General features: G+C 38.8%; 1 protein-coding gene across 3 annotated transcripts in view; it reads right to left on the bottom strand.

The window, feature by feature from the left end:
- The window catches only part of ATP8A1 (ATPase phospholipid transporting 8A1), a 221276-nt gene that overhangs the window by 114491 nt on the left and 82617 nt on the right, over positions 1-24168 (bottom strand). For all 3 annotated transcript variants that reach the window (XM_058670152.1, XM_058670150.1, XM_058670153.1), the window contains 7 exons: positions 17222-17294; positions 16722-16827; positions 15269-15351; positions 13838-13887; positions 10860-10929; positions 3356-3440; positions 979-1118 (listed from right to left, as the gene is read on the bottom strand). In XM_058670152.1, the coding sequence (XP_058526135.1) occupies positions 979-1118; positions 3356-3440; positions 10860-10929; positions 13838-13887; positions 15269-15351; positions 16722-16827; positions 17222-17294 (607 nt within the window). The remainder of the gene's footprint in view (positions 1-978; positions 1119-3355; positions 3441-10859; positions 10930-13837; positions 13888-15268; positions 15352-16721; positions 16828-17221; positions 17295-24168) is intronic.

The raw sequence follows: 24168 nt of genomic DNA, 5'->3' as shown, positions 1-24168 counted from the left end.
CTTCATGACAGAAAGTATCAAAAGGAACATCACTCAACAGACAGGAAGGAACAAAGACACTGTCAGCCTTTAGTTACTTGGAGGCAAGACCATTCAACCTGTGACTCTCACAAACCAGTTGAGATGTGCAAACATGAGTACAAATGAAGGAAGCAATAGCAGGGTTTTATTTAATGGAGAAATTAAAACTCAAGACGAAGACATGTGGGTGCTTTACAGCCTGCACACTGAACAGGAGTGAGAATTTCAGCTCACATTCTTAGGAACTGCACTATCATGGCCAAATTATTAACTGGGCAGTTGCCCTGATATCTTCATCTGTGAAACAGGGCTGATAGCATCACAAAGGGATAGTGTGAGGATTACACACAAGTTACCAGATGAAATGGCTGCCTAGGAACAGCTCTCGCACACAGCAGGTACCCCACAGGGCTGTATGCTTCTCTCTAGGAAGCAAGAGTTCTCGCAGTTTACACAGCACCCATCCCTTGCTCTCAGGAAATTGAGGCAGAACAGCCTAACTCATCTGTGACATGAGACGTGTTTAGCTGTGAGTGAAATGCCAGCAGCGTGTAAGATGAGCACACAGAGTGGCCACGGCTGAGTGCTGGACTACTCATGTATCTGTCATTTATCATTGGCTACAGATTCGCATATGCTGTATTATTTTCACGCTATTTTACATTCTCCATGATACACAGCTACTAATCCTAGGCACACATGTGCTGGTGTGTAGCATGTACGGGTGTGCATGTGTATGTTTCAGCTTGCTCCACATCCCCAGTGACACAGAAACAACACGTGGAAGATACTGGCACGAAGACTACCAAGCCTTGCTGTCAGAATGTGAAAATGGTGAAGATCTATACAAAGCAACATCTAATCCCACATTTTTAACCCAGATGAAGACCTGTGCATGCTCGAGCCATAAGAGGAACTCCAACACATCCTGTAGGTTCCAAGCAGTGGCCCGCCTACCTTCTCAATGAGCTCGTAGCTCTCTTCAAGCTTGAGCAGCCTGTTCTGCACAGCCGTCGAGGCACGCTGGTACACCTTGCGCCACTCCTGAAAGTCGCTCTCTGAAATCTCAGCCACAGCAAAACACAACGTCCTGAGCCCTGAAAAAGAGCACAACCACCAGCCCCAAACCCCAGGAAGATTTTATTCAGATGTCTGCAGTTCTCATCTGTGTGTTGACATCCAATTCAATGATGGCAGGGTCTTAGTGTAAAGTACATATGTGTGTTCCCCTTGCCTTGGAAGCTGCCATCTTGCTTCTAATCCCTAGTGCTTTTTGTGCATCATCTATGCCCAGACTTACCTTCCTGAAACCTTTCTGCAAGCTATTTCTTTGCTTCCAATCTTGCAATTTTTTCCCACAATGAAATTCAACCCTCCCAAAGCAATGGCACAATAATGCCTCATCAGCTGCCTCCAAACACATTCCCTGCAAAGTGCTGCCCACACAGCAGTCTCTGCACACACTGCTCATTGGTTCTCCATTCCTCTTCCTCCTCCACTAGTGGTTGGCCTTGCATCTCCTGTAAGAGTCACGTCATAAAATCACTGCTTTGAAGCAGCCTCCCCTCACCCAGGACCTCATGGGCAGAAATGCACAAACACTGCAATGCGTGACTGATGTTTTTTGCACTTTTCCTTGTGGGGCTCCTCTATTTGACTACAGCTCCTGGAAGGCAGGATCCAGCGTTCTTCATAAGCACCTCCATTGCCCTGCGCTGTGGCGGATTCAAAACAGTGGCCACACAGATTCTCATTACAGAAGGCAGAAAGAGCTCAATGGTGTCCCTGGGACACAGGAAACTTTCTTACTGGGAAGGACCCATTAGAGTATTTATTGCTGACTTGACCACAGCAACTTTGTAGTATAAAAAAAAGTTTTCATTGGGGGTTAATCGGAAAAATAAGCCATCAACCATCAACGTGCCTTAGGCATACAAGGCTGATGTTGGAGGCTATCCCCAGTTCTAAGAGTTTGTCAGTCTCAGAATTCATTTCACCCTTACCCAGAGAGGAGTTATAAGCTGGAAGAGGGATAAGGCAAAAGCATTCATCAGCCACGCAAAGTGGCAGTTATCTCATATTCTGAGTATGATAGAAATACAGGCTATTTTTATGATTGCAATTCAAATAATCAATGCCTACATGAACATGTGAGACACACCAAGCAAAGGGAAGAGAGTATGCCATACCCAGAGGATCCTACTTTCCAAGAAAAGGGGAGTGTTGTTCATTGCCAAGTTACTGAGAATGGGAACTTGGACCTTGGGGCTGTATGAGGGAATATTTTTCTCTTTTTTTTTTTCATTTATGAATCATGAATATTTATTTTCTGAAACTTGGCTGGGTAGCCATAGAGTACAAATGTCATTTAGTCCAGGGCCAGAAACCAAAGGGTGGAGGTAGGGGCCAATCTGTCCAAGGGCTGGAATGCCTTTCCCAGCTCACAGAAGGGACATGTGTCCTCCAACCTCCACATGCACACAAGCACACTGTGTTGGAGGCTGAGTCAGTTGGATGCACCACTCCCATCTTTTCTGGAGGAAGAGGAGAATGGAGTCAGAGAGCAGGCTTGGTGTCACTGGTGACACTTCCAGCAGAAGGGGGGCAGGAATGGAAAGGGAGATGAGAGGGGAGGACCCGGTTGCAACCCGTGCTGTCCTGACAGAAGATCAGACAGCACATGCTGGTGGGGGCAGAAGGCAAGGAGGCTTCTCTAGCCGCACTGCCCTTCATTTAATGTGGCCCATCTCTGTGGACAATGTGCCACCAGGACCTCATGCAGCGAGTGTGTCAGGGGCACAGGCCTCACACAGAGCCTGGCGTGTGACAGGGACTTAGGAAAACATCTTGAGTTGTAACTGGATTGAGTAACCATTTTACTAGTTCCATAAGTTTTTAATTAAAAGCCTTGAGTTAAAAATTGAGTAACGTTTTTAATAGCTCTAGAGATTTATGCCTTCTCTCACTCACAGTATCTCAGTTCCTTGACTCTGGCTTCTTTTTCTAATGAACTGCTGGAGATGCAAAGTATTGACTATTTATTTGACAGGGACACACATGCAGGAGAGGGGCAGGGTGAGAGACAGAGAGGGAGGAGAGTCAGTGCCTATGTTAGGTCAAAGCCAGGAGCCTGGAACCCAATCCAGGTTTTCCATGTGGGTAGCAGAGCCATTAGTGCTACCCCCATCCACTACAGGGTCTGTGTTAGCTGGAAGTTGGAGCCAGGAGCCAGAACTGGGAGTTGAACACGGGCTCTCTGATATGGGATGTGGGCATTGAATTGCTTGGTAAAATGCCTGTCCTCTCTGTTTTAATCATACCATAGTACACTCACCTTCTGTAGCAAATTGTTCCAAGTGTTTTAAAGTAATTTCTTTATATTTTGAAGTCTCTGCTAGTCGCTCATAAATGACAGTGTCCTGGAAAATAAACAGAAGGTATAATGCACTGAAGTAAGCATTTTGAGTTTCATGCAGTTGACGCTGGCAACATGAGTAACAGCAAGTCAGTATAAAAATTAACCACTTTGAATATAGGTTTTAAAACCTAACATACCTGTTTTCAAATTTGTGTGAAAGGCAGAGTTACAGAATGAATTTGAGAGAAGAGGGAGAGAAAGAGGGGAAGAAAAGAAGAAGGGAAGAGGGGGAGAGACAGAGGGGAAGAGGGAGAAAGAGGGGGAGGACGGAAAGGGTAAGTGGAGGGGAGAAAGAAAGAATAAGAATCTTCCATTTGCTGGCTCACTTCCTAAATGCCTTCAAAAGCTTGGGCTAGACCAGGTTGAAGCCAAGGAATTTCATTCAGATCTCCCAAGTGAATGCAGGGGCTCAAGAACTCAAGGGAATCTTTTGTTGTTTTTCCAGGCACATTAGCAGGGAGCTGCATTAGAAATGGAGCAGTTGGGACTAGAACTGGCACCAATATGGGATGCTGGCATTGCAGGTAGAGGCTTAACTTGCTGTGCCACAATGCTGGCCCTGACAAAATATCTCTAATAATTCTGTTTCTTTAATAACACTTCAGAGACACAGAAATCCCCCTGCCTGTGAAAATGCTGGTCCATGGAGTCAACCAGCTTTGGATAAGTGAGGCCTGTGATGCTTCTATGTGTCCCAAACACATACAAACTTCGCGTCTGGTCACTACTCTCCAAATCATACAGCAGAACAATTATTTATTAGCATTTACATAGCATTTACAATGGACCAGGTACGTGAACTAACTAGGAGTGTGGGAGGACATGCATACATTACATACAGATAATACTCATTTTACATGAGAGACTTGAGCATTGTGCATTCTGGTGTCCTGGTGGGGCCCTGGAGTTAGTCCCCTGCAGATCTCAAGGGAAGCCCTAGGCTTGCATTTACACCTCTTTCCTTGCTAAGTAAATCTATACTACCACAGTGTTCATAGTTTCTTTCAATCAATACCTTGCTTACCTCCCATATGCTGTAAGTTGCTCCCTATCCATGACTTTTTTTCACTTTATAAGTTTTTAAATTTTAGTTATGTATTTTTAAGTTTTCCTCATAGGAACAGAACAGAGGTCATGTGTTTCAGATATAGTTCTAGGAAGATAATAATACTACCCCTCTCCCTTACTCAATCCCCACTCCTTCCTTTTTCTCTTTAATTATTTTTGACAACATATTACCAATTTACTTCACAGTCACAGTCTTAGCTTACCACTAACCAGAATGTTTGATAAGTAGAAAGACCACTGTTTCTCAGGAAATAGAAAACGGCTATAAATAATAACCCAATCATAAGATGTGAGTTTCATTCTTACACATTTTTTGAGTATTCTACCTTAACCATCACATAGGCAAGTAAAGGTCTCATGCAACATTCTGATGTGCTACAGGGCACAGGACAAAAGCCAGTGCTGGACTGAACCAAGTGCAGGAGCCTGTGGTCCTGTTGTAGTACTTACCAGGGCCTATACATGCCAGTGTGCACAGGATATTCCTAGGGTGTGCTACAAACTCACTGAGTCACAAAACCTTCAGTAAGTTTGAGTGTTTTTTTTTTTAGTATATTAAAAATTTATTCATTTACACTTGAAAGCCAGAGCCACACAAGGAAAAGGAGAGACAGAATCTTCTATGCAATGACTACAATGGCAGGAGCTGGGCGAGACCAAAGCCAGGAGCCAGGAACCTCCTCCAGGCTCTGACAAGGATGTAGGGATTCAATGACATGGGTCATCTTCTGCTTTCCTGGGACACAAGCAGGGAGCTGGATTGAAAGTGGAGCAGCCGGCACTTGAACCGGCATCCAAATAGGATGGTGGCTCCATAGGCTGAGGTTTAATCTACATGCCATGGCACCAACCCCTGGAGTGTCTTTATGGAAACACTGCTCACATAAGAGGCCCATACTAGGGACAAACTGGGACTAACTTCAAACTGCCCAAAATGGCTGATTATATGAGTGTCACTTCAGCTTTAAGACTCGATTTACTTTGTAAAATTCAACTGCTGGATTATTTTTTAGGTCCCCTTTGAGCTTTGGTTTCAGGTAGCACTGATGTTTCTCTAGCACCTTTGTAACTTGCCTGCTGTTTCTTTAGTTCCTCTGCAACTGTGGTTGAATGTTTAATATTTAGCCCAAAATGGTTTTATTAGATCAGGAAAAAATAAATCATTTTCCTGCAATTACTTTCTCAGTGGTATAACCCATTTTGGGGTCTCTAGTCTCAGGGCTGAGGTTTGGGGGCTGACTAATGGTGCATGATTTAGAACCCTTGGGAGAAGCAGAACTTTGTGACCCCAGAACAGATGGAACAGTCCAGGTACCAATTACACATTCCTTTTCATTTTTCAGTGGCAGAATTGGAAGGGGGGCAAAGTAAAAGGAAATGACAATTTCCCCTCACGGCTCCGTTGTGAGAATGAAAGGCATAACTTAGGAATTCTAGTGTTTTCCAGAGGCTCATGAAATTGTCAACAAAATTAATATTGGCTACTTTAACATCAAGAAAAATCTGTCTTAAATTCAGAAAAGCAAAAGGCACAAGTAATACAGTTAGAAAGACTAAATTTTGTAGTGTATCCCAATGTCGGCAGAAGAAACTGATACTCAGAACTAAAGAAATGAATTCTCCCTTAGGTTCTGGGCAAGCAGAGGCAGAATGTGGCCTTCTGCAGCAAGCCAACTGCCCAGTTTACAAGTGAAAAGTAAATGCACATCAAAACTTTTCCACCCATAGTACCGCTCCTTTACTTGGGGGTTATAGCAAGTATTTGGTACATTCATAGGCTCAAAAAAGGTGTTTTCCCAGGACCTAACACTTGGGCATGCTTCAGGGGCAAACTCGGAGGAGACTCTAGGGTCATATACAGGGAAAATTCTTGGCAGAGTTTGTCATCTGGCATCTGGTGAATTAGAACAGATGGTAGGGGCTGCTGCTATTGCAGTGGTACAGCATGAATTACACACCTAAGAGCCCTGGGACTGCAGGAAGTTTCACCTGTGATTGGTAATCACTGTCTTTGGCGTGCTTTCATTTCAAAAAGCTAATGTCCTATTCTTGTTTCAGCTAAGTTCAACACTACTCCTTTCTATCTGCCTTGGCAGGTGTGAGAAATTTTTGTTAGCAATAAGAAGATAACAGTGGGGGGAAAAACTAGCAATCAATACTGAAATTACCTAGGAAATATTGCTAGCCATTAGCCAGTTTCCATCAAGGAACTGGCTCTCGGCTGTCTAGTTAACCAGCAATGCAAGGCTGACCTGCTGTATGCAGCTTGGCTCCCTGCAACTGGGACGTTTGCCAAGACATCAGAAATACCCACATTTAAACAAACTACTGATAAAGACTTTTCTGTGTGCGTGTGCAGCTCAGAATGATTTGATCTTGCTCTCTAATATGATAGTGACCTGCTAAAAATGCTTATCTTCAGATGTGGCTGGTTTGTATTCGTTGCAGAATTTCATTTAGAACACACTTAATTTGAAATTTTTGGTACATTAAGGTTCCTATAATTATTACTCAAGTTTCTTGTTTTTCTCTCTGGTATGTAAGTCTTAGAGTAGGAGTCTCACTTTCCTGACTAAATTAAATTTTTACTCGTATAAATGTAACTCTTCCAAAGTTATTAGTTTTCATGGAAATAAAGTGCATATTGTATACCTCTCTTTTCAAATTTAAAAATTAACAGGGACTGGTAAAACAGCTCAATTTGATAATCCTCTATTTCTAAGTGTGGTATCCCATATGGGAGCTAGTTCCTGTCCCAGCTGCTCCACTTTACATCCAGCTCCCTGCTTATGGCCCGGGAAAGCAGCAGAGAAAGGCCTAAAGCCTTGGGATCCTGCACCCACATGGGAGACCCAGAAGTTCCTGGTCCTCAGCTCTGGCCAAAAAACTGGTCATTTGGGAAGGGAACCAGTGGGTGGAAGATCTTTCTGTGTTTCCTTCTCTCTGTAGATCTGCCTTTTCAATACAAAATTGGCAGAGCAATTCAACCTTATTGTAAGAAATATGGAAAGATGAAGAAAAACAAGTCATCCATAAACAACACACACATAGATATATGCGCACACACACAGGTCATTATTTCTTTTTGGGGTATTCAAGATGAACTCTTCAGCACTGCTTTTCAGTTCACTAATTCTATATCTACCTTATAAATTGTATATAAGACTTGTCCCATTTCTTGATTAAAAAAAATATTTAAAGGGACCAGTGCTTTGATATAGTAGGTTAAGTCTACACCTGTGGCACCAGCATCCTGTATTGGCTCAGGTTTGAGACCTGGTTGCTCTATTTCTGATGTAACACCCTGTTAATATGCCTGGAAAGGCAGCAGAAGATTGCTCAAATCCTTGGACCCGTGGAAGATCTGGAAGAAACTCTTGACTCCTGGCTTCAGACTGGCCCAGCTATGGCCATTGTTGCCATTTAGGGACTGAACTAGCTAGTGGAAAATTCTCTTTCTCTCTCTTTCCTTCTTTCTCTAATTCTATCTTTCAAATAAAATTTAAAATATACAATGCTTACCTTATAGGTGCTTCTATTTTATAAGTTAACTTTTTATTAAAAATAGTTGGAATTTATAAATTTATGTTTTTTAAGCTCTAATCATCCTTTGTGACACTGATCTACACAGATGATACAATATTAAGTCAATTCATGTTCCATTTGTTGATGTTGCTTGCTATTTTGTTTTCTTGTTAGTTTCGAAGCTTTGCTTCTGCTCTGACCCTGTTTGTATGCATTTTATATTTGTACATTTTATGTTTGCAGTGATTTTATATTTGTACACTACCTAGAGAGGTGAACATGAGCTCTCCTCAGCCTCTTTTGAAAACTGAACAAGCTCACCACTGTCTTAGGCTTCAGAACAGAAAGGCTGGCACCTATAGTATATAAGATCAAACACTATTTGTGCCCAAATTTCCATAGCAGCCAGGCTGCAGCCAATCCTTGCCTCCCTTACCCAGCTCAAGACTTCCATTCAATGAATCTCTCAAATTTTTCATACTGGTTCACAAAGAATTTTTTATCTTGCTTTTGATCTTGGTTTGTCTTTCACATTTCTCTTTATACCATCTTGACTGCTGCCAAGATTTGGGGTTGGAGGAAATACACCAAAGTTTGAACACATCATGCTACCTAGACTGGAAAATGCTACTGATGAATTCGCAATGGTCCTTACTGCTTAGGTGTTCTACTGTACTCGCCACTTGTTGATCATTCACTCTACCGTGGAATCAAGTTCTAATATTTTTTCCTGGTTCTTCTGCCTCTCTTTTCATATGTTCTCTTCATTTGAGATCTTTCAACCCCTTGCTTTTAATTTCTAGCCACACACGTGAAACGTGTGAAACACAATGAAACACCCTCAACTACTTCTCCTGTGAAACTGAGGCATCTCTGCCTGATGGTCTAGGATGTATCTCCCAACTCTGTATTTTGGTAAGTGGCTTACTGTCACTCTTGTTTGGACTTTGTCAATGGCCTGAACTGATAGCTCTGTCTTTGCATCTCTTTTGAGCCACAAATTCCTTCCCACATGACCAGGGGAAAAATAAAATTCTTGAGCGTAAAAAACAAAAATAAATATGATTCAACTCACACCTATAATTCAAGCTACTCCCTGGCAAACTACAGGTAGTTTCCAAATGTTTCTAGCTATTTAACATATCTGTGGTTTTTTTTGTTTTTTTTGTTTTTTTTTTTACTATTTCACCTCATTTTATTATCGCCAAGTTGGGAGTGAGAGGAAACAAAACAATAAGTTAATAAAGGCAATCTATTTTGGTAGCTATTAAAAAATAAGTTCAGCTTTCTTCTTATTCAATTCTTTTTTCCCCCCAAAGTTTCTAGCCAGAAGACTATTCAAAACCAACAATGGAAGTAAATGTATTAGTGTTATCAACTGAACATTTACCAACCACGTCTAATGGGAGGTCTAAAAGATTTCTCTTCAGTCTTATAACTGGATGTTGCCACTAGGATCTGAAAGATCTTTCTTAGAATATACCCCAGTTTTGTACACTAACTTTCTATCTCTACACACATTTACCTGGATATTTAACACTCCTGACAGTCTTGGGTCTTTTTTTATAACTACAAAAATTCAGGGCAAATTCCAGGGATAAAAATATACATAAATAATAAATGTTAGGTGTTGAATTGATGAGACTTTTGAAACAAAGGAAATAAAAAACTACATTCTTTACACACCATGAAATAATTCAAGCAAAAACTTTAAAACAAAGGCATTCAAAAGTTGCATTTAGGTGTTTTAAAAGCAAACTATTTAATATTCTCAAGAGGAATTTCAAAACTAGGCTTGGATCTCAAATTCAGTTTCCATGTGACAAGGTAAGGTTGTTGGTTCTAGTTGTTGGAAAGGTACAAGTAGAATTGGGAACATACGGGACCGATGCAGTAGCTTAGTGGCTAAAGTCCTCGCCGTGCAGGTGCCAGCATCCCATATGGGTGCCGGTTCTGATCCCAGTAGGCCCGCTTCCCATCCAGCTCCCTGCTTGTGGCCTGGGAAAGCATTCAAGAATGGCCCAAAGCCTTGGGACTCTGCACCCACATGGGAGACCAGGAAGAGGCTCTTGGCTCCTGGCTTTGGATTGGCTCAGCTCCAGCCGTTGTGACCACTTGGGGAGTGAGTCAGTAGTTGGAAGTTTTTCCTTTATGTCTCTCCTTTCTGTATATCTGACTTTCCAATAATAATAATAATAATAATAATAATAATAATAATAATAATAGATTTGGGAATGTACAATTCATGACTTTCATTCTTCTATGAGTGTAAACAATTTTAACTAGGAACGGTCAGTTAAAATGACAAATTTCTTTCTCTGTTAATACAACACGCCTATCTGCCAAAGCTAACCAATAGTCAGAAATATTGTTATAATCAAAACAATGCAAGATAAATGTTAATCAGCAGAGAGGAAACTATAGTAGTCAATGTGATCCAAATTCCTTCCAACCCCCATTCTATGGTCTTTTAAAAATGAGATTATAATCAGAATGGATTTTAAATTATGCAACTGTAAGATAACTTTCTATATTGTACTGTTTTCTAACATAGTTTATATAACATAAACCTGAGATATTTCATATCAAAAATTGAATTATAAACATAAATTAGGCCAAACATTTTCAAAGCACAAAATTCACCCACATAAGGAACTCCACGTTTCGCCAGAAGAGGCTGAACACCATTACTATAAAACACCAACAGAAGTGGGTGTCAGCAACTGCAGGTTAAACATCTGTGTTACATTTTCACAGCAGACTGCCTAACACATTCCTGGTAAACCAGTATAAATCAAAACTGTAAAAGACAAAAATAAAAACTTACAGCTCCTTTGCAGTAAAGTCGTAACTTCCCGGATGGAGTGCGAACAATCACTGACATTCTTTTTCTGGCGCTGAAGGAAAAGTTTTCCAAAAAGTGTCATCACACAGAGGATATACATACATACGCTTTTCACGTCTCACATGTATTAGTACTAACAATGAAGAAATAGATTGGGCCAGATTATGAATCCTATCCTTTCACATAGAGACCATTCCCTTGCAGTATGGTGGGATATCTTTGAAAAATTACACTATGTTCTCTAAGGCACCGGGGTACCACCAACTGTCCTGGAGGAGTCATTTGCAAAATAGCTCCCTAAAAATCTGCAAGAGTGAATGCCCAACATTATGGAGTCCTAGTTTAGCATTCTGAGATTTGAGCCCTGTTTAAGCCAGTATCTTAAAATAAATCAAATATTACCGTTTTCATAAAAAGCTGAATTTTAAATCCATACCCAAACACATTGCCAGTATTTAAAAACAACTTATTGGGGTTGATGTTGTGGCACAATCCAGCTCCCTGGCAATGCTTTTGAGAAAACAGAAGATGGCCCAAGTGTTTGGGTCCCTACCATCCACGTGAGAGAGCCTGATGGAGTTCCAGGCCCCTGACTTCAGCCTGGTGCAGCCCCATCTATCTTAGGCATTTGAGGAGTAAACTAGCATATGGAAGTTTTATTCTCATCTCTCTGTGTCTTTCAGCCTTTGAAGTAAACAAAACCATTAAAAAAACATACTTAAGCATTTAGAATTATTCTTTATAATGATTAATAGCTAGCCACTGGTATCATGAAAAAACAAAACAGCAGACCTCACAACCGTGGACAAACAGTCCATGAGACAGGATTCAGATATGAGTACATGAACGTCCTCTGCAGTACTGAATGCAGGCGTCTGCATCTCTGCTGCTTAAAGAAAGATGAATTTAAGCAACAGTGGCAGTCGCGTTAACGTACCCAAAGGTCAGAAGTTTCTTAGAGAAGTATTTAGAAATATTTAATTTTCATATTTCTGCATTTATAACCACTAGGATACTACTATCCCATTCTCCATTCCTGTTCTTTAACACTTTTTTTTCTCATTAAATTCTTCACTGACTCATAGATCATACAGTAGCATCATTCTCTTCAAGAAGGTTCTTGACACATTAGTCATTCAGTAGCATGTTATCTAACTTCATGGTGTTGTAAATTTCTGATTTTCTTCCTGTTGTTGATTTTGTTTTGTGGCTTTTCACCTGGGGGATTTATAGTGACTGTGCAGTGGAGACTGTCATGTCCAGATGTGAGGATACAGTGCAGTGTGCATTTCTACTTCCGGATCGAGGGTGGACTCCCAATGAAACTGATGGATGACAATGGGATGCTGGACTGTCTGCCATTGTCCATGCCCACAATGATGTACTTATGACTATTTATGAGGAACTATACTATTGTAATGATATGGGGGAATGCAGTGGGGGAAGGATATAAGGGAGGCGATAGAGGAAATCCCAGGGCCTATAGAACTGTATCGTAAAATGATAATTAAAAAAATGTAAAAAAAAGAAAAAATTGGGGATTGAGACATAAAAAAAGAATATATTTATTGAATCTGCTTTGTAATGATACCATTTTTTTTTTTTTTACCACAACCCTTCTGGATTCAGGCTTCTCTTAATTCAGCTTTAATAACATTATCCCAAACTCATCCAGTTCTCTTTTTTTCTCCTGGTGAGATCCCCAAATTCTAGCAGCCTCACCTTTACTTATTATTATTATTATTATTATTATTATTATTATTATTATTATTTTGTTGTTGTTTAAGAAAAAGTCCTTATTTGTATTTATCTGAAAGAGAGAGAGAGAGGTAGAGAGATCTTCCATTTGTGATTTCACTCCCCAACTGGCTTCCACAGGTGAGACTGGGCCAGGCAAAAGCCAGGAGTCTGGAACTCGATTGAGGTCTGTCCTATGAAGGGCAAGGACCCAGGTAATTGAGCCATCACCTGCTGCACCCCAGAGTACACAACAGGAAGCTGGAATTAGTGGTACATCAACGTACGTAAACAATTACTATTTTTGGTACAAAAAGAAAGAGATGGGGATGTGCTCTAATTCATCATGTAGCTTCCTACCTATCCTCTTTAAAAACTTTCAGAGCATAGTAGGAAAGAAAACAGTGTTTGCCTAATAAATTGGACACACCCCATTATTTCTTGTTATTAATCATTGGTATGCAGACATTCTCAATCAATATGACAACCAAAGTTGGCTTAGAAAGGAAATGACTCTTCCATGCAGTGCACATGCATGCCTTATAAAGAGAGTTCTAGAAAAAACAGATGGACATTCAAGTCCTTGAAGAATAGCACTACTTCCTTGAGAATGGTGATACAGTATTGTTTATATAAAGATTTATTTGAAAGGTAGAGTAGTAGAGATAGAAGGAGAGGCAAAGAGAAGAGAGAGCGAGCGAGCTTTGATTTGCTGGTTCACTTCCCAAATGGCCCTAACAGCTAGGGCTGAGTCAGGCTGAATCCAGGAGCCAGGGGCTTAATCCAGGTCTCTCATGTGGGTGTAAGGACCCAAGTGATTGGCCATCTTTTGTTGCTTTCTTAAAGACAATTAGACACAACAAGTATTAATGAGAATGAGGGCTTCCTGATCCATTTCTATTCCATATAAATCTGGATGTCTCTAACTTTGCTCTCAGTTCATTAGCCATAGACTCCTCCTCCCACTGGTCAGTCTTTTGAATCAGCTGTATTCCAGGAAGATTTCCGAACTTTCATGAGGAGCCTACACTGCAACATTCGGTTGAAAGCTGTCACAACTATATACATCCAGTGCAATTAAAAAAATAAATGACTGACGATTTTAACATTTTTTTAATAAGTTTAAATACAAACACAACACACTTTCTAGTTATTTCAGAGGCAAAAATAAAAATAGGTACACATTTATCTTATTTATACAAATCACAGAGTAGATATTTTACCTTGTGAATTCCAGGACATTGAGTAATTCATATCTTTCTTCCTGACCCAGCTATGAAGAAATGGAATATATGAGTAGATACAGTTGGAAATATCTTGGGCTTCTTGGACATAAACACTGACCACAAAGTATTGTTAGAAAGAAAAGGCAACATGACAGATTTTTCTTTCTAAAATATGGAAGAAACTTATTAACTTTCAGGTTAAGATACACAGAATGCAAAGCCCAGAACAGTAGAAAGCCAAAAGGAAATCCAAGTACCGGGGGAAGTGGACTTTAGAGCAAAACCATCCCAGACGGAGAATGGGGGGCTTCTAAGGCAAAACCACAACTGTCCAGTTTATCTGGAATAACTGTGTCGAGAAGAGGGTACTAGGAAGTATGAGGAACAGTTGGTAATGGAAAGAAAATGAGGCTATGAAGACAGTTGAGGTATTTATCTTAAGGAAATAAAGTAGAAAATTTATCTTTGGGAAGTAATTCTGTGTCAGAAAACACAATATTTAAAAATTATATAATTACTGTCTATAACAATGCTGACCCACGAACACTGGCAAAGATGTAATAGAATCATTAAACAATGATTCTTAAGATAATTTACATATATAACACAAAGATGTTCAATGTATAGTTCAATAAAAATTGCAGTTAGAAGCTACCTTTGTCAAAAGGTATAGTATGTGTAGCCACCAACCCAATCAGGATATGTGGTGCAACGTCCCTGCTCTAGCAACATCCTGGTGCTCTTTGCCAATCAATCCCCTGCCCTGAGGCAACCACCATTCACACTTCTCAGGGTGCACATACATGAAACAAAACAGAACTTTACACTTCTGCTGGATAAGTACAACATAACATCTGGGTCAGGCGTAAGCTCACTTTCATTAAAAATGCCAAAAAACTTTTCCAAAATGGCTTGTGCACTTCACTACTAGAAATGCATGATTATTTCTCTTGTTCTATATGCTCATTAATACTTGGTACTGACAGCCTTCTTGGTGCATATGTGCAGAGGGATCTCTGAGTTTTAATTTTCATATCCTGATTGACTAATAATATTTTTATGTTGCTGCTCAGTCATTCACATGTCTTCCTTTACTCATTTAAAACTGAACTCCAGTTCAATCATCTGTGCTCATGGAAACCATGGCATGGATCATGCCCAGCTCTGAGGTGATGTTCCTGCGAAAGGCGCTGGACACAGGATTCACGTGACACTGAATCCGTTAAGGATTCAAGCTCTTGAAAGATAATTGTATACGTTTTGAAAGATAGGGCTTGTGTCAATGACTAAAGAAATATCCAAAAGGATAGAAAATGGTTGCTTCTGGAATGAGGGCGTCTATTTCAATATAAGCCTTGAGGTTTATTTTTCAAGTTAGGCATAAGTATTATGTTGGTTAAACAGAAAAGTAAAACAAAAATTACTTACTGAATCAATAATCACTGAGTCGGGTGTTCTTCCAGTGAAAACAAAATTCAATTGTTTGGCTGCTCTGACCAAGGCTCCTTCATCTGTTTTAGGAAAAAAGTGAAAGCAAATATATAATTGGAAAAGATTATTCCAAATACAAGAGAAGTACATTCATTTAATATAATTGTAATTAAGTTTTTTATTCTAACTTCTGTTACTGAAACCCAATTCCCTTTAAATTGCAAAAGAATAAGAAATAATCTTAAATGTATGAGACCTATATAGAACTCAAAGTAATAGTAAGTCATATTGTGAATATTAAGTCTTAACGCTAGTCATGCCTTCCTAAATGGATAATATAAATGTATTTAGCCCACCATATTCATAATATTATCTTTCTGAAAGTCCTTAAACTTTAACCTTTTCCACCTAAAAAGCTGAATACAGATAATTAATGGGCCAATTGAACAACCAATTTAAATGGACACTTCATTCATACTCATGGAATTACATAAACTTTTCTTTGCGAGGGTGGGTATAAAATAAGAAAACATTCACATAGTTTCTGGTGTAGCCATATGAGTGAGACAGAACATTTTCTAGGCTCTTTATGAATTTAACACATTCTCCAAGTTGCAGGTACTAGTTTAGAATGTGGTTTAAAAGCACTCACAAATTACTAACAAATTTCCAAAGAACATTCTTTCTGTCCGAAAATTCTATAGTCATCAAATTGATATCTACCAAACTTCACACTAAAAAGATTTGAAACTAATCCTAAATATTAGTTGATAAAAGTACTAACAAATATTTTATGGAATTCTTTTTAAATGTGTGAAACTTTCCTCACTCAACTAAGCAAAAAGCTGAAGGAAGAGCAAAATTGAAATTCTAAAGCCATACCTGAGGGTGCCTCAAAAGTTCATGGCAAATAGAACTAAAAGATGAGTCTGTTTTCTTGTAGAAAACACCTTGGAAATGCATACATAAGTTGTTTTATAATACACATTTGCATGAACTGTTTGAAGATCCCATATACACTCAGTACTTTTAGGTGACCAGCATTTTTCCATCTGCTTGTATGCAAACACATTTTATGACTAATAGCTTACTATTATTTATTCATAAAGAAGGAAAAGATTATGTTGAAATCAAATAAATCATTCATAAAGAGAAAGATTATGTTGAAATAAAGTAGCACATTTTTCCATTTACATGAATTTTATTATTAAAATTCCTATATAACTTCTGTTCCATACCAAAAATTACATATAAAAAATCACATATTTAAACATATTTATTTTAAATTTGAAAGCCAACTTTTCCTAGTAAATGATTTTTTGAGGTCTGAAAGTCATACTCAATTTGGCTATTTTCCTTCTTCCAATTAAACTGATTTCTTTTCTAGGCAATCCTGAATGTTGCAACCATCTTCGCTACAGACATAACTTGGCAATTGCTTTTGTTGTACCTGGAGATGCTGCTTGATAAATAATCTTGTCACCCTCGCGTTCAGGCACTGCCGTGTGACAGACTGCCATCATTGTCAGAAATTCACAGATGATAGGTGCGGTTGGCTAAGAAATACACATGCAGGTTAGCCTTTTAGTGCAACTATTTTTATATCCATAACAATATGATTTCACGTGAATCTTACTAAGAATACTGGGGTTAAGACACTGTTAAGACACTGGGGTGTAGGGGTGATGGCAACTCAGCAAAAATTACTCAGGGATAAATCATATTTCCACTCAAATTATTCCTTTGTGCACTTTCCCATTTACTTTTTAAAACATCTATACAATCATGAATTCATGCTGGGCAAGTGAAAAAACAATTTTGTAACAACAGATTTTGGTAATTACTAAAAGTAATGAAAGTAAACAATTCGGTAAACATGGAAGACAACTGAGAACCACGGTGATTAGTTCTCATTAATGACGGAAAAGCTAATGGTCTTCTGTTGCTTACATGATTACTTTGGAGATTTTCCAGCAATGATGAGTCGCTAAATGTTTTTTCATCTCCAGACTGTGAGCTCTGCCTAGGGGTGAAAAATGAGACGACACTGATTCACTTACACACAAGCCTGCTGATCTATCTGCAACTTGATTGTAAAATAGATTGCTATATGGTAAATGTTTAGTAAAGAAAACATAATTTAGTCTCCATTTCTAAATATATCATAGATTTCAAAATTGTATCATAAAATATATTAATTTATGTGACATTTATAATGTAATAGGAAATACCACTTATTACATATATTTTATAGTCAATTATTAAATTATACTATAGCTACATGAAATTCTAAAAACAACCAAAAATATTTGAGAAGATTGTTAACACAGGAATTTGAGTTTATTTTAATTAACACCTTCAGCTTTTAAGTATTATAAAATGTGTTGATTGCTTCTATTTTTACTTTATGTGGAAAATCTCTGTAGTGATTAATACTACATGTTTATCATATGAAATATAAAAAATGAATAATAAACTGTTTGCTTATCAACATCTACCATTATCAAAATCTAAGCAAATATTCTTGAATATACTGGATCTGTTTTGAATGCTCAAGGACAACAAATGATAAAAATAAGCAGGATGTTCTTGGGATTGTAACTGTTAGAGAAGCAGGTGTATTATGCAGTTCACCAAAAACAGAAGGAATCATAAGTACGTTGGTAGTCTACTACTAATCTCATGGTCATATCATTTATTATCAAAACAATGAGATATAAAGGAAAAACAAGGAACATTTAAATTGGAAATAGCAAAACAAAGGGATATCGTTTGCAACGCACATAGGACATATATCTGCGTTTCTGTGCACAGAAGTTGAGAATTCACCAAAAAAATAATGAGTGCAATGTCAACTGAAGATCATCCCAAATGCTCTTTTGATTTTTACAGGTTACAAAGAATCTTTCTAATATCAATGTGTTAAATATCAAGACCTCCAGATTTTAAAGTCAGAAGCCAGAGAGGAATGAATGAGAACAGAATTTGAAACCGAACATATAAATATCATCGATATATTTCTCCCATAATCCAAAGTTCCTTATTGGTATACTTGGTATATTACTTCACAGAATTACACTAAAACACATATCTTTCGACACGTAACAATTTGGTGAATCCCCACTAGGCAGAATGAACACAGTATCATCATTATTCCTATTGCTGTAGTTTCAAAGATGGAGAAAAAAAAACTAAAGAACTTTTAAATTACTTACTAATGGGTAGACAGAAAAAAAATAAAATTCTTAAATTATGATCAATTATTAAAAGCAATTTATTACTTTGGATTTTATAGAGTTCATTATTATTAAAACATATGCATTGGGGTCAGCATTTGATGTAGATGATTGTGTTGATGTCTGCTATGGCATCCCATATGAGTACTGGTGCAAGTCCAGGCTGCTCCACCTCTAATCAAGCTCCCAGTTAATGTGACTGAGAAAACAGCAGATGATGGTCACAGCAGTTGGGCCCCTGCCATCCATGTAGGAAATCCAAATTGAGTTCTGGGCTCCTGGTTTCAGCCTGGTCCAGTCCCATTTTTGCCCTTTGGGGAGTGAATCAGTAGATGGAAGCTCCCTCTCTGAAGCTTTTTTCAAATAAATAAAATGTTAGAGTATTCATGAACGGTTCATAGATACATTATTTTACTTATGAGATACATTAACATCATGAAAATCCACAGTAACATCTTGATCCATAGTGCAGAACAATGAACAATGCATATACATTATCCACAGTTATGCACCACACACATGAAGACAAAGGCAGTGTAACGCAAAGCACAGCTTTTTCCTAGTTTTTCACTCCTGTTTTTGTTTTGTTTACAAAAGGCATCACTTTAATGTGACAGCTGCATTTTGTTTTTGCAGGCAGCTGTCTGCAGGGCTGCTGCCAAAATGGGCTTGTGCTGGGACAGGTGTGCACAGTGTCCCAGGCAGACCGGCAGGCCCATGGGGCCTCCTCCATCTACAAATTCACCCCAAAGCCTGTATTCAGTAACCAGAGTGCCTCCTTCTGAGGTACCCAAACCCCTGAAAGACAAAGGATGGGATGAGGTCAGGTTCTTGGGTGGGAGCCTGGATGCAGGCTGTGTTTGTAGCAGGTGCTAGGAGTGCCTGCCTTGAGAAGGAGTGACTCCAGCCCTGATCTGGACCAGCAGGGGCTGATTTTGTGTTGTCTTAGAAGTGGATCTTGTCTGGCACTTCAAGGATGCTGCTCTTGCTCCTGCCCCACCTTCTCCCTCCCTTGCATCCTGTCAGCCTGAGCTCTCCCGCCCTCCCTACTGCTCCTGGCATTCCTCCCAGACAGCAGGGAAAAACTGTTTTCTTTGTCTTCTTCAGGGAATTCCACCTGCTGGGGGCTGGTGCGAAGCTTTGAGTGTTGTGTGGAACTCGTGCTGCCAGGTTTGCTTTCTCGAGTTCACTTCACTTTTCACCTGTGTCAGGTTAACTTCTATGAGTTAGAAGCTGCAGAATTGTAAAGCAGATCTCAAGTTTGTCTGTAGCTGCTCTAAACAAAAGAAATCAACAGCAAACATGAGGCAAAGGGAATTTTAGTTCTGAGAGACCAAGCATGGGCTATGCTCATACTTTAAAATCTGAAGGTGCCCAAGTTCTTGCAGAAATACAATGTCTGAGCACTCATCTTTTCCTTTGTAGTTAAAAAAAAATTGAAAGCTATCTTGGAGAGAGAGGAGAAAGATAAAGGAAGGAGGCGGAGAGAGGAAAACTAGTTACCCCACCTGTTTGTTCACTAACCCAGTATGAGTAGTAGTTTGGGCTGAAACTGGGTGCTGGGAATTCAATCTAGGTTTCCCACCTAAGTGCCAGGACCCAGTTCCTTGAGACATCACTGTTGTTTCCCACGGTCTGGATTTGCAAATGACCAGAATCAGGAGCCAAAAGCAGAAATCAAACCCAGGTATAATCCTAGTGGATACAGGCCATCTTAAACACTAGGCCAAAGGCCACTCCTGTAATTTAAGAGTATCATAATCAGGACACCAGAGAAGAGGCACTCTCTCAGACATTGAAACTAATGAAACCCACCCTATTCCAGCTCAGCCTCTTGTTTTAGAGGCCAGGTAAACACATGCTCCACAGAAGGCTTCACCAGGGACTTTGGTTTAAAAGAGTCACAGGCACAACACCTGCCTAGGAGCCACCTGCTGCAGGCAGAGCAGGCTGCTGGCCACCTGCTCCGGCTCAGGGCCCACTCCAATTCAGCTCCCTGCTGTTGGTTTGAGAAAAGCAACAGAAGATGGCCCAAGCGTCTGATTCTTGCACTCATGTGGAAAAACCAGAAGAAGCTCCTGGCTCCTGGTTTTGGTCTGGTCCAGCCCTGGCCACTGTAGCCGTCTGCGGGGTGAAACAGCTGATAGAAGATTTCCTTTCAGCTTTCTCCTTCTCTTTTTGAAGCTCTTTCCAATTAAAGTTAAAAAGAGTAAGTAAATAAGATCAGAATATAGTACTTTCTACTGAAATTGTGGCACTAAAGCCCACAGTGCATTTTATGGTAATCTTCTGGAGAATCACCCTCATTAGTACAGATAACAGAAAGAATATGGTAAAAAAAAAAAAAAGCCTAGAAAAATGTCAATGAAAATATGTAGTTTTGGAAAATAAACATATCTTACAACTATAAGGAATACTGAGAATAAACAGATTTATTTTTCTCTAATTCCCCAAAACTATTATCAATTTAGTGGGTGCTAGATTTTTAATACTTGGCAATTAAACTGTGATTGAATTGAGGCAATAAGCTAGCTGATGATTCTTGGTACCAGTTTGGAAGTAGTACTGTTTATATTTATATGTTTAAAGTGAAAAGTCATCATCCAATTATCTTTAATGTCAACAGAATATGCTTAAAAGGGTTAATACCTAGTAGATTTGCCTTCACACTAGGCTAAATGTAAATATGTAAACCTTTTAAAATAAACAAATAGTAATCTACATATATTTAAGTGCTAAACACTGAAGGTTTTTTTTTTTAACTTGGTATTTTTGTCATGATAGTGACTGGTTTAAGTAGAGTAGTAAAATAAATGTAGTCTGTGAATTTGTATGTGGGAACCAATGGACTTTACATTGAAAGGGAAAGATGCTACACAGCCAGACTGTGCTGTACACTCAGATTTTTGATTTATGGAGTCATCTGCCTCTATTCTTGAAGCCTAGCAGCAGGTAGACACAGCCAGAAGCCCAGAGCATAGAATGCATCCAGGTTCACTTGATCTTGGTTTCACAGGCAACATGACACCAGGGGAAAAGGTTGGACAAGTGGCACATTCATGAATTTGTGAAGTTTTGCACGACTGTGCTAGCTTTCCTTAGGTCAGTTACACTTCACTTACGTTTCCTGCTTTTGGTAAGCAACACAAGGACTTTACCGAACTACATTCCAGGCTGAGAATATTAAATGCAATGGAAAAAAATAACTTCAAAATTTCAAATATATCTTGTGCCCTAAAAACAGATTCTCTTTGAAGTTCTTTTAAGTCTAGAATCTATTTAGTACGGAACAAGCACATGTTTCATAACTGGATATATCAGTGTTTTTAACTCTGGCTCCATATTATCTGCTTGTAGTCTTTGGGGGAAAATTATTTATTAGCTTCTTTGTCTAAATTTTATTAAATTTTAATTGGCAAACATGTCATGAAGATTGAATGCCATCGGAGGTAATATGCACTTTCAAATTACTGACCAGATCTATTTAAATATTTTAAAAACAGAATTTACTTAATCTTTAAAAGATCCAGATGATGTGGCTAACATTATTCATATTTCTCCAGTTGAGACCAGAAAGGGAGCGAATTTGTTCAAGGGTACCAGCAGGACCAAGATAAAAATTTTGGTGTTCAGAATTTAAAGTCCATCCTGTGTAACACAGGGTACCACTTGACTCAGAACATAAAACTTTTACTCCTTATCTTCACAAGGCTACAGGTAATGACTTTATAGGTGAAGAATCCAAGAATACGTTCAAAAATAAAGTTCACTTTAAAGTTAGCAGAGACTTTTCTCATGTTTGTTTTTAAAAATCATTACTATTTAAGTTTATATGAAAATGCAAGTAAAATACCATTGAAAAAGGTGGCATTTTTATTTGCAATTATTTAGTTTAGAATACAGTATCACTGGGCTGGCACGATGGTATAACAGGTTAAACTGCCACCTGCAGGTCCGGGAATCCTATGTGGGCACTGGCTCAAGTCCTGACTGCTCCACTTGCCATCCAACTTCCTGATAATGTGTCTGAGAATGAAGCAGAGGATGGCTCAAATATCTGGGCCCCTCCTTTCAAGTGGGAGACCTGGATGAAACTCGCAGCTTTGGAGTGACCCGTCCCTGGCTGTCACAGCCACTTGGGAAGTGAACCAGGGTATAGAAGATCTCTCTTTGTCTCTTCCTTTCTCCCTGTAATTGAGCCTTTCAAATAAACAAATATACTAATCTCTGAAAAAGGAGAATATTAATCATGTTTTTTCATAGTGTTTGATAAAAACAATTTATTAAAATAGGTAAGATAATATCTCTTTTCAACAGTGATAAATGTCATGCAATAAACTTATTGAAAGAATACTTCAAATAATTTGAGTGAACAAACATAATTTTTAAATAATATCTCCACCTTACTGTAAAAAATATATATAGAGAAGATGATTTTCTTCTCTTGGGAAGAACTCAGATACCTTTTCTGGAGAAATTCAGTATCAATTCTACACTGGTGAACAATGTTTGCAGTTCATAGAATTGTGTTATTATTATAGAAAAGCAACAGCAACCACAGGTACACATGGCCCCCCACTTACAATGATTCAGCTAAAAATTTTCCAACTTTGTGATGGATTTATAGGAATGTAACTCAGTGGTCAAACAGCACCTGCAATCAGCATTTTCACTACATTCTCATGGAATTAAATAAAGGTGAATATGTGCAACATTATCTTCGAATTACCTGCCAGCCATCAATAATCTGGTGCATTAAAAAACACTAAGATCTATTTAGTTGTGTGTGTGGGTCAAACACATGATACTCCAAGCAATGAACCTGTGGTGACTCAGGAGTTATCATACGAACCGAACAGCTGTCTCTGTCAACAAACCCTCAGTATGAGGTTTCCTAGATGTCTTCAGAAAACCTCTTCACTCAGGTTGGAAAATATTAAAGCATGTTACTGGACTTCAATGTATATCAGAAATATAACAACATCATAAAACACATCTAAAAATCAAAACACAGCCTCCTTCGAAGCCTCAATATTTTTCTAAAGTTGTTAACATCTCAGGAACCCATTTTCTAAATTTCCATTTGCCAGCAAATACTGACAAATTACAGAAAAATTGAGCCAAAATTATTCAGCTCTAGTTAAAAATGGAAGTTCACAGAAGAGGAGACATTAAATAAAACAAAATTCTCAAAACGCAAAACCAATCCTGTCTTTAACAAATTTAATCATATTGCCCCAAGTTCAAGTTCTTGGTAGTACAGTCTCTTATTTATCCCAGACATTTCATTAATAATAGTCATTTGGTAGTGCCCAAGCAGACTTTTACAATAATCAAAACAAGTATAAATGGAAATTTCTGTTGCTTGTCTGTGTCTTCAGCACATCTTTCTGCAGCTCTGCAGGGTGCATAAGTTGTGGCAGCAGGTGGCAGTGCTGAGCTAAAAACCCATAAAGCGACAGGCCTTGTCACTGAAATTCTAGGTGATTCACAGCCTAGAGAGGCCGCAGATCATTACAGATTTTACCAAAATAAACTATAGGAAACTGTGGTGAGCTTAACTTTTTCAATCCATGTTTATGAGATGTGCCTAAAGGTTACTCAATAGAAACTCAAGGACATTCAATGCATTTCAAAAAATAATTTACAGGCAATGTGGTC

This window comes from Ochotona princeps, chromosome 11 (assembly GCF_030435755.1).
Source record: "Ochotona princeps isolate mOchPri1 chromosome 11, mOchPri1.hap1, whole genome shotgun sequence".
Classification (NCBI taxonomy): domain Eukaryota; kingdom Metazoa; phylum Chordata; class Mammalia; order Lagomorpha; family Ochotonidae; genus Ochotona; species Ochotona princeps.
This window is presented reverse-complemented; position numbering and strand designations above follow the sequence as displayed.